At 29.5% G+C, this 11,537-nt stretch overlaps 1 protein-coding gene and 5 non-coding genes across 6 annotated transcripts in view; 2 read left to right on the top strand and 4 right to left on the bottom strand.

Annotated features, from left to right (window-relative positions):
* The window catches only part of LOC143893295 (aromatic-L-amino-acid decarboxylase), a 5,311-nt gene extending 1,585 nt beyond the window's left edge, over positions 1-3,726 (bottom strand). Inside the window, exons 1-6 of the mRNA XM_077398510.1 lie at positions 3,436-3,726; positions 2,813-3,046; positions 1,978-2,107; positions 1,003-1,263; positions 582-790; positions 265-465 (exon numbers count right to left, since the gene is read on the bottom strand). Of these exons, the coding sequence (XP_077254636.1) occupies positions 265-465; positions 582-790; positions 1,003-1,263; positions 1,978-2,107; positions 2,813-3,046; positions 3,436-3,636 (1,236 nt within the window). The 5' untranslated portion in view covers positions 3,637-3,726. The remainder of the gene's footprint in view (positions 1-264; positions 466-581; positions 791-1,002; positions 1,264-1,977; positions 2,108-2,812; positions 3,047-3,435) is intronic.
* Positions 3,727-6,366: 2,640 nt separating this feature from the next.
* Positions 6,367-6,438, bottom strand: Trnap-cgg (transfer RNA proline (anticodon CGG)). Its single transcript has one exon. It is a non-coding gene; the product is annotated as a tRNA-Pro (tRNA).
* A 578-nt stretch (positions 6,439-7,016) lies between these two features.
* On the top strand, positions 7,017-7,088 carry Trnap-agg (transfer RNA proline (anticodon AGG)). The gene has a single exon. It is a non-coding gene; the product is annotated as a tRNA-Pro (tRNA).
* A 2,142-nt stretch (positions 7,089-9,230) lies between these two features.
* On the bottom strand, positions 9,231-9,304 carry Trnat-agu (transfer RNA threonine (anticodon AGU)). The gene has a single exon. It is a non-coding gene; the product is annotated as a tRNA-Thr (tRNA).
* Positions 9,305-9,621: 317 nt separating this feature from the next.
* On the bottom strand, positions 9,622-9,694 carry Trnaa-agc (transfer RNA alanine (anticodon AGC)). The gene has a single exon. It is a non-coding gene; the product is annotated as a tRNA-Ala (tRNA).
* A 1,722-nt stretch (positions 9,695-11,416) lies between these two features.
* LOC143893511 (U5 spliceosomal RNA) lies at positions 11,417-11,537 on the top strand. The gene has a single exon (XR_013255822.1). It is a non-coding gene; the product is annotated as a U5 spliceosomal RNA (small nuclear RNA).

Genomic DNA, 11,537 nt, shown 5'->3' with positions numbered 1-11,537 from the left:
AAGAAGTAAATATAAAAATAAATTTATAAAATTAATTATCTGTATATTTCAATAAAAATCAAAAAAATTTCGAAAATTGTAATAGTTTAAAAATAAATAATAATTATTTTTAAAAATGTCAAGCAAGTTATTTTGACCCTCTTATTTGTTCTAATCTTAATTAAATTAAAAATTTATAAAATAAAAGAATAAGAAAATCTATGATTAAAGGTTAAATTTTTATTTTGCAAACTGGCAAAAGAGACTTGTAATTGGAAAACGTACTTTGATACGAAAACAGACAAGACCCATAACGACCTCGGTGACTATTTCGAACCTGTTGTCCGACCTGACGTACTTCTCGAAAAGCTGCGCTAGTTTTATCGTGTGTCTAATATGTTCCTGAAGTCCTTGCACTCCATAAATACGCATAACGAACCACAGTTTTAACGAACGAAAACGCCGACCCAACGGTATCTGCCAATTCTATATCATGAAAAATTCAAGATTTACATGAATGGAGAACATTTTTAATTACTTTGTTAAAAAAGACAGTCCATTAAGATAAGAATATTATGTTGACAAAATTTATAAAATCTTACTCTATAATCCGGTACAAGTCCTTCCTTATCGTGGGCAAGGTATATTCTGTTAACACTGAACGCTTCTATAAGTCGTCTCGAGTTTTTTACCCACATTACCGAAGCATCGAAGTTTGTAAGTAGCCATTTATGAGCGTTTACGTTGAAGGAGTCCGCGTACTGAACGCCGGACATCAAATGACGAAATTCCGGACAAACAAACGCTGCACCTGAATCAATATACAATTAACTAAAGTGATGAGTTTTTATAACGACCACGCGCAATTATAATCTTAGCTGGTGATTAATCAAATAGCATGAATCTTTTTGTACCAATATATAAATTTTAGCGATTATTTGAAGTAACGTATTACATCGAATATATACGACAGAGATGTAGATTTAATAAAAAAATATTGTAGATAAATTGCATTATATCTACCCGCGTAAGCAGCGTCAACGTGCAGCCATATATTGTATTCTTCGCATATTGGTCCTATCTCGTCGATATTGTCGAACGCACAGGTGCCAGTAGTTCCTAAAGTAGCGACGACGTAACACGGTATAAGGCCTTTCTCCAAATCTTCCTGTATCGCTTTCTTCAAAGTTTCTCCGCGCAGAGAGCACTTATCGTCCACTGGTAGCAACCTCATTGGCATTGATCCTAAAATTCCTGCTTTTTCCACTGATGAATTGCTCTGATCTAAAAATGTGTGGACAAATATTTACGGCGTTTACTCAAATGTTTAAAAAACATGTTTACGCAAATATGTAACATTAGCATAAAGATGTAAGCAAGTAATTAATCTTTAATTAATTAAATGTGATATATGTATACAGAATATCCCATTTTAATTGCTTACCTCGAATATCTTGTAAATGACACATTTTCGTAGAAAATGTTTCAGACAAAATTTGTTTGGTCCTGAAGGGGCCACAAAAAACTAATTTTTATTTGACCTTAAGTAAAAAAACGTTATAAGGCCATTTTGATTTCCTTAAATAAAAACCCATATGTTTTATGGTATATTCTCACAGTCGAAACGGTTTTGAAATACTAGTTACAAACCTTCTTACAAACGATGAGAACTTCCAGAGTTATGAATCTTTAAAGTTTAAGTACTGCCAGCAAAGCTGTTGCAAGTGTTTGTTGTATGCACGAATGTTTTCACAAACAAATAATAATTTTTTACGGCTCTTTCAGGACCAAACAAATTTTGTCTAGAACATTTTTCCCAAAAACGTCATTTACAAGATATTCGAGATAGACAATTAAAATTGGACCTTTTGTATATATACAATCGATATTATATGTGAATTTATATTGAACCTTCTTTCCTTGCTTAACAGGTAAATAATATTTTATCGAATAATACACGCATTTTCACAAAATTTGTTCATTTCCATTAATACTCACTGGAAGTATATGCAACCAATTTAGATTTAATATGATTCTCGTCCGCCTCTGGATGAAGACGTTTCATTCGACGTGTTGTGTGCTCTTTCGCAGCTAATAAACAAAGGAATGTACATTCACTTGCAGATCCCTAAAATTAATAAATTAATTAATGAAATTAATAAACTAAGTTCTATATGACTAAATTTTTTAAACATTAAGAAACGTTAGTATGCAATATTACAATAAATATACTAAAATGTACAATTATTTATATTAACATATGATATGTTGTAACACATGATTATTTATATTAACAGTATGATAGTAAAATTAGGTTATACAAAGAAGAATTTTTGTAAGTAAAAAATTAAATTAATTAAAATAAATTTTTGTAATAAAGAGAGTTGTATAACACACATGAAACATAATACAAAATATTACGTTTTATTTAAAATTGTGATTTGTGATAGTTTTTATATTTATTATTAAATATCTATTATATATAAATTATATTATAATAATTATTTATTCAAAGAAAATAAAATAGATTTTTTATAATGGCTGTAAATTATTAATTTTCTCTGTGTCCACTGTATAATAATCCAAATGAACAATGGCTCGTTGGTCTAGGGGTATGATTCTCGCTTAGGGTGCGAGAGGTCCCGTTCAAATCCCGGACGAGCCCATTATTTTTGTCATATTTTTTTTGCGTTATTTTAGTAATCAATATCAGTTTTGTGTTAAATTAAAAACATCGATGCAATTCTATTTTATTTAAAAAATGTAGAATTTATGATCTCACTGTGTAAATAATAATCTATATATATATATATATATAGATTGCTGTAATTACTTGAATGACTCCTCCACCTGTTCCACTGCTGCAATTCAAAAACTCATTAGGTAACCCTAACAGTTTGCCAAGCCAATTACACGTAATGACCTCGAGCTCAGTGCAAGCTGGAGATGCTATCCAGCTGAAACCGATGCATCCGATCGCGCAGCTTAAAATCTCAGCGACGATAGCTGGATAGGAATTAGCCGTTGGAAAATATGCGTGAAAGTGCGGCGAGTTCCAATGCGTTATCTGCACATATTGACGGAAATGATAAAAGCTTATCTTCAGTTTTTTTGATAACAATATAACACAAAAAATGTTCGTAATTTAAATATAATATTAAAAATTTTTTTAATACGAGCAGCTAAAATTATAAAACAAAAAGACAAACTGTATATAAGAGTGAAGCAACTAGGCTAAAGTATTAACTTTAAGCAACATTGCACAGATTATTAATAGTACTTATTTTTAATTTATTGAATTTTATTACTTTTTTTTATTTTTAATTATATATATTTCTAATTATATATATATTTAAAAAGAATCTATTTATATATTTTAAAAAATTCTTTTTTTTTTCTTTTTTTTCTGAATAGAATCGTGATTTTATTGATGCAACTTTAAGTATAAAAATTTACCCCTGGCATAATATATTGTTCCACGTCTTTGAGCACTTCTTGCCATCTCTCGGACTTTTTCGGCGCTTCTTTCGGCAATAATTTACTTAAATAACCCGGCTCCACATCCGGCAATACGTTTCTGCTTCTTAAACTCTCAGTATAATCCGCGACATAGTCTATAGTCGCCTTTGCAAATTCCACGAATTCCGGCGTGTCCATATTTTCTCTGTCTGAATTCAAGAACACGCGACACAATCGTGCTGCAATACACGTGTTGAAACAAATTTTGGTTTTAATTAAAATTCTGATATAACATAAAAATAATGGGACGAGGCGATTGAACTGCAGTTTCCGATTTATCGTCAAAATTAAGCTTATGATAGCAAATCGCTACTTCGCGAATGATTTATGTAACTAATATCTACCGTTACGTTGTTATAAATTTTATGATCGCTATCAAGATTTTACTTTGAGTTAAACTATTTATTACAATTTGCGCGAAATAATTCGAAGGCTTAATTGAGCACTTAATGTCACACATTAGCACTTCTTTATAAATTCTAAATTGTGAATATAGTTTTTAAAGAAGAATGCAACGGCACATATATAACAGCACATACACAGTCGCTATTAATTTTTTATAAAAATTAGCACAATATACAAGCATACATAATTCTGTATACTATCGTCACGATATAATACTGCCACAACAATTTATTAACTGCCAAAAAAAACGTTTGGTAGCTGAAGAGAAAAATTTCTCGTACAAATGTGGAAATCTTTCGATAGAATCTTGCGTCACGTTTTGCTTCCTCATAGAGGAAGCTTTGTTTTCATAAACTTCGTATTTTATTCTATTTTCAAGACAACTATCTTTATCTCTGGACTTTTATTTTATTTCTTCTCATACAATCAATTATCGAACTCGTACCTCTACGATCTACGCGTATATTGCATATGGAACACGGAGAATTTCACTTCGTATGCACTTCTATAAACATCATCGTCTTTCACTCGGATCCGTGATTCGTATAATATTTCGTTGACACCACTGAATCGGACACAATGCCGTTACGCGAGAAAAATTTAACTGGCTGATCCGTATACGACTCGAGATCGACGCGCAAGCCGGTGGACGATTCGGAAGTGAATTTCAGTCGAATACCATCCTCTAACGTTAAATACCGCCACCCAGAAAACTTTCACTTGCTTTCTCCGTAATCACGCGCCAAATTTGCTGACCGCGGAAGCGATTCTTCTCTAGTGCTCTGATGAAAAACGCTTCTTTCGCTTTCAACTGACCTCTTCTTTTAATTAAACGGTTGTTAAATCTTTTAATTCTAATTGAACGGTACATGAAAATAATATTATTGCAATTTAATTATATTTATTAATTGACTAATTAAGAATGACTGACATTCATCATAACGGGATTTTTAATTATATACGTAATCTTTATTAGTTTGATTTAAAATGTTTTTGTATAAAATTGTGTGATTATATAATTATTGACTCTGAGATGTCTAATCGAGAAGAAACACATCACAATATAAGAACAAGCTAATTAAAATGCGTGAATTAATAAAAAACGTCGAATGTAATTAATGTGTCCAGCATTTCGGTTTCCATTTGCATCTTTATCAAAAACAACGTATCGCAAAACATGAATAATTTACGTAAATTAAATTCGGAAATATTATAAAAGTTAGACATAAACGAAATAGCGTGTCAGCACAAAATCAAAAGTTAATGTGAATACGTATAAAATTGTGATGTTCTTGCATTTTCAGAAAATCCATAGAAAAAAACTTGTCAACTTCTGTAAATCAGTTTGTACACCCTCGATATATTTTCTCTTAATTGCATATTCTTATACCTTCTTTTTCTTCTTTAAAGCAATAGCGCTTGTTTTATACTGCAAAGAACCACTCACCAACGTTACGCTTTATACAATCTTCGACTGATTGCGCGTTAAAAGTTGCTCTTTCATAAAACAAAAAATGTCCGAGACTTACTACATGCCTTCTTCTTTTCCTTTCTTCTTTTTTTCTATTTTACCAAAAACGGAAAGCTTATCCGATTTTAAAATACTATAGATTTTTCATAATTTGTGACTTTTGTCCAATTATACTACCTGCAGTTTTAACGGTAACTTTACTGTGAGCTCAATGATGACTCAAGAAACTATCCATATTAAAGATTATAAGAAGAGACTTTAATTCTTTCATCAATGTACATTATTGTATTAAAAATTGTTATATTTAAAATTAATACAATTAAAGATTTATTCACGAATTATTTGACACATATTGATTTAAAGTTTTATTTTCAGATATCAATGATGATTTGATGATTCTTATATAACTTTATAATTTATAATTTACTTTTATTTATATTTTACAGCATAAATAGATTTCTCGTATAACTGCTGTGATATCAACTTTGGATAACGTTAGATAATTAAACATTCTATATAAAAACTTTTAATTACTACTACTCATTAAATACACAAAACACTCTATACGTAAAATAATTTTAATATATTTAAAAAATCAATATTAGTTATATAATTTTAATAAATTTTTTCGCACTTATTATTATTATTTTTTTTATTTAAATATAAAAATAATGGAAAATTTAGATTATATTTGATTCTAAGATAACGTTAAATTAATTAAACACAGTTTTATATAAATACCTGTATTACTACGCATTAAAGAAATACTATGTATAAGGTAAGTTTTAATGTATTTAAAAAATTAAGATTAACACTAATTTTTTTTAATGAAACTTTTTTGCAATTATTATTATTTCTAATATAAGTAAATAAAAGATCCAATCGGTTCAATTATTTTCTTTTTGACGTTACAGTTTGAAGCAATCGGCTTAAGTATCATTGACTTTCAATGCATGAATATAGAAAAATAAAGCGCAAAAATAAAGAATTGCGGGCTCGTCCGGGATTTGAACCCGGGACCTCTCGCACCCGAAGCGAGAATCATACCCCTAGACCAACGAGCCTTATGAAAACTTTTTCATTCTTGATGTCCCACATGGTCGTAATCAAGATAAGACAAAATTAACACATAAAGAAGTTATTTATTTAATAAAAAATACTTAATGTGTGAAATTGAAGTCGTTATACATGCGCGACATTGGCTATCTGCCATATCTTTTGTTTGAATGGTGAATCGTATCATGAAACATTCAATTCTTTACCTTCCTCACAGTGTGTCCATTATTTGTTCTATTCGTTAAACATGCGTTTTTCTTTTATTGTTACGAAGATTTTCTTGTTTTTTCGTTACTTTACCTAACATTTTTATTTTTAAGCATTTTATAAAAAAGTAATGATATTTTATATTATAACATAATTATATTTGATTTTCGATTTGTTAGTTTTTTGAATTTATTAGATATTTTGATATCAATTTGTTCAGACTCTTAGATATGAGACTTTAAAATACATTTAAACATCTATAATAATTTAGCCTATCATTGTACATGGATGAAACGAGTCACATGTTCAATATATGATTGACTGATATTTGATAAACCGGGAGGGGTCAACCGTTACGGAAGCAGCCAGTTCTCGACATGGCTCGTTGGTCTAGGGGTATGATTCTCGCTTAGGGTGCGAGAGGTCCCGGGTTCAAATCCCGGACGAGCCCGTCTTTTTGTTAATCCAACTGGTTTCTCAGTGACCCACTTTCGCGACTTTCAATTTGGCAATCCGCTGCTGCAAGTGTCATATATGACACACATCACATTCCACGATCGATAAAATATGTAAAGTTACATTTTTTTCAGTTTCCGTGGTATAGATTAATTTTTGTCATGTACGCCATGAAAAATAAAGGCAACAAACATGAAATATTGAAGTGTACTGCTTGTAAATTTGAGAAAATTAATATATATATAGGTAATATATATATATTAATATTATTTTTGCTAAGATTTTTATTTAAATATATTTAAGTTTTAATCGTTTACAATTAATATTGTTTATAATTAATACAAGATTTAGAAGCCAAAGATTAATTTCTATTTAAATAGAAAGAGAGAGTAGAAGAGCAATACAAATAGAAAGCAGAAGACGAGGATTTTGTGTCACTTTCAAATTCCCTGTTTAAAATTGCCTAAGACTACTTTAATCCTTTTTTCCCGTTAAATAATTATTGCGTGATATGTTATAATACACTTGTTTGTCTTGAACTATTACGATTAAGAATTAGGAGCAGAGGAGAATTGTTAAATCAAAAAAGTAAAAAAATTGCTTTTTTTAATTTATACTTTTTGTACTTAAACTTTTATATATATTTATAAGTAATTTGTACAAGACGGTATGCCAATTATACAAATAATAATTTGAATAGAATAGATTAGTAATTAATATAATTAAACAAGAATAAAATACAGTAAAGAGTGACTTTATACGTAATATCCAAAGTGCTTCTAAAAACACAAGATATTTCTGGTAACATTAAATTAGACCTTCACTTTTTTTTCGTCAAGGTTTGATCATGACAATCACTTTGTTCACGGTCACATTTTTTTAAACCAAGAAATATTATTACGTGAGTGATTTTTAATCTATTTAGATTTAACAGGATATATATAAAATATAGTAGCATCGTAAAAGCATAAATAATTATTGTAATATATCCATTTAAAAAATTTATTTTGCGTAAGTATTTGCATAACATATTCACACGTAATTCAATACTTACTCTATTACTCTTGTATAATAAAGCATCTATTAATTCTAAAAATTCTCGAGCGTACAGTAAATTTGACACACTTGTTGTGCAGGTTTTAAGAATTTTTTAAGATGTTTTGTCAATTATTTTTCATAAAAAATTATTTATACTTTGTTCATATTCATTGCTTATATAACAGATATTGTTTCAATATTTTTGAAGATTACATATGTGAAAAATATTTTAATAATTATTAACTTCTACAAGAAATATTATGTCAGCAATAATAATTCAATAAGTGTATCACAAGACTGTTTGCATAAAATATAATATTTTTAAAAGGCTATATAAAATGTGGCCATGAACGAAATGAATAAAATGATTATCATGCAATTGTTTCTTATGCTGCCTGCTTTCTCAGTCTTTATTTTAATTATTTTATCATAATTACAATTTTACAATCGGTGCATGACCATAATTATAATTTTTATGTCATTTTGAATTAGTTAAAATCATTTTATTAAAAACCGAATACAAATCAGATAGCGATATATTGACAGCAATCGTTATGCCATATATTTTTTAATAATAATAGAAAGCTTTGCAGCCATTAATTTAATCTCTTTTATCTTTTTATCAATTATTAACTACTTTAATTCGCTAATAATAAATATATGATAATTATTATCCTACTCATCGCCTTTTATAATTATAAAAAAAAAGAAATTATATAAGACAGAATAAAGAATAAAAGAATTAAAACAAAATTTCTACGTGAACAAAGTATATTAATTTATTGAATTTATGTTTATTTTCAGTAATCGTTTCACTTAATTCTTCAACCAGTTTATAGCTCTGTTTTATTTAGCTGAACTTCTTGCACAGTTTATCTTTTCTCTTTTTCTCTCCAGTGTGAAAAAAAAAGAAGATACAGAACCGTACAAGAAATTCAGCTAAAAAGAACAGGCCTTATCTATGCAATAAATAATAATACTAATTCAAGAATACAAATAATACGCAAATAACGCACATTGTATATATCATAAATTAATACTTAAAAACTTCTCAATATGAATAAAAAAAAATAAAAACATTATTCCCTTGACGGGATTGAGGCCCCGGAGGGATTCGAACCCTCGATCTCCTGTTTACTAGACAGGCGCTTTAACCAACTAAGCCACGGCGCCTACGTGACGTGAGAACGTTCTGCTACATAGAAAAATTTGACGCATGCTTTTACAAGGCTATAGTATGTAAAATCTCTAAATAATTAATTTAGATATCAATATATTCCGAATTATACCGCATTATTCCTGATAAACGTTTTATTTAAGCCATCGATTGTTAAGACTTCTCTGATGAAAGTATAAAAAGATATATTTTTTCGTATCAAGGAAGAGTAGATTAAAATAAATTTTTTTTTTTATATTTCTCTAATAACTATTGTTCTCGTCTTCCTTTCTCGTTGCAACAAATTTTCGCAAAAGCAGCAAAAAGATAAACCTGGAGGCGCCGGGTATCGATCCCGGTACCTCTCGCATGCTAAGCGAGCGCTCTACCATCTGAGCTACGCCCCCTTCGTGATTGCGTACTCACACATTTAGTACAAAGGTCAGCAAAATGCTTGATATATTGAACACTCCGCATTAATCAAAAATATTAAAAATTGAGCTAAAAGAACGTACAAATATTAATTGTATAACAGTTTAAACACAAATCAAAGATTTGAAATTTTTTACACAGTTATATTTACATGGAAAATAAAATAAAACAGATTCATAAACTAAATGTTAACAGGATGCTTAATTATCTTAACTTAATAAATTTATATAACAAGAACAATTAAAAAGAATTTAATTAAAATTGTACAAACATTCTGAGATTTTGTAATTTATCATATTATTGAACATTGTAATAAATAACGAATTGAATCGTAAGAACTATACGCCTCGAGCTATACGCGCACAGAGAAAATATGTATCTGCAGATACACATCAAATAGCTTCAAGGACTATACTGTACACTTTTAAGTGCAAAGATTAGGGCAAACGAAATTTAGCAAAAACTTTTTCGATGCGCAGTCAGCAGTAATTCACGAGAACGGGACAGGGCGAAGTGGGAAATTCGCGGTAGCGGCAGAGAATTGGATCCTTGTGATGCCGTGTTACTTTTATTAGATACCATTTACTACAGGTTTATATCTTCTACCGGTGCACAGACAGTCCTAAGGCTTCGACAATAGATTGGTCGTTCTGCTATACTAACTTCGATTGATATTTTCATTTCTACAAGAGACAACAAAATCTGTAATGCTCATTTCTGAAATAAATTTCAGTACACGAAACAGAAAATAATTTTACAAAGATTTTTATACACGACAAAATCTCTCTCCAGAATTAGATTTAAAAGAAAAATTTTTTATACCACACATTTAAGTATAAAATAAATTATATTATATTTAAAATTATTTAACGGGATATATTAATTATATTATGTCACATATATTTAATATGCACAGTACAGCTATGGATATACACGTATTCATAAAATGCTAAAATGATTAATTGTAAAATATCAAGCGACAACCGAGTGAAACTGTCGACTACGTTAAAACTAGTGAGAAGTATGTACGTGCCGTATTAAGGCATATATAGGCTGATTGTGAATGTACTATTGCCGCTGCGAGAGCGGCAAATTTTAGAAAGAATTTTAGAAAGAACTTCTACTGCTAAATTATTGATGAATTTTCCGTATTATAGACAATAGAAAAAAAAAAACATTTTAACATCTACTTATTATCAACTTTTAAAATCTATACTTATTATATTCTTCAATTTTTGTATTTTGTTGCGCTTTTTTGTTTATTTATGTATGTACTTCAGCCAAAATAAAAAGAAGATTTCTTAAAACAAAATCTCGAGAAAATTAATTTTTAAAATTATGAATTTTGTAAAATTTTATGGGCACTTGACAAGGAGTCCATAAAATATGTAATAATAATATATATAATAATAATAATAATTTTAGCATTTTTTCATGATCTAATATAACTCCTAAAAGAAATTTTATCCAGATGACATCACATCTTATAAAAGAGCGCTCGAAATATTTTAGCTCATGGGCGCAAAACCGGTTAATGCGGCACTGCCAGGAAGATAAACCGGAATAACAAGCCCGCGCGCGGCCCGCGCAACCCGCGCTTCAGCGCTAATACTCATAGCAGCCACTAGATGGCTCGCTTTCTCGTAAGTAAAATTCAACACCGTATACTATAATAAGACGAGCCGGAGAACGATTCGGCACTCTGGTTTCCCTTCAATTCACGCATAAATCTTTCGCCTTTTACTAAAGATTTCCGTGGAGGGGAACAATTGATGAGTCTATAAACTAATTTTTTGTGTACCCAACGCAAGTTGGGTC

Source organism: Temnothorax americanus, unplaced genomic scaffold, assembly GCF_048541705.1.
Source record: "Temnothorax americanus isolate GAGA-0224 unplaced genomic scaffold, ASM4854170v1 Scaffold12, whole genome shotgun sequence".
NCBI lineage: Eukaryota > Metazoa > Arthropoda > Insecta > Hymenoptera > Formicidae > Temnothorax > Temnothorax americanus.
The sequence above is the reverse complement of the archived record's forward strand: the minus strand, read 5'-3'. Positions and strand labels throughout refer to the sequence as shown.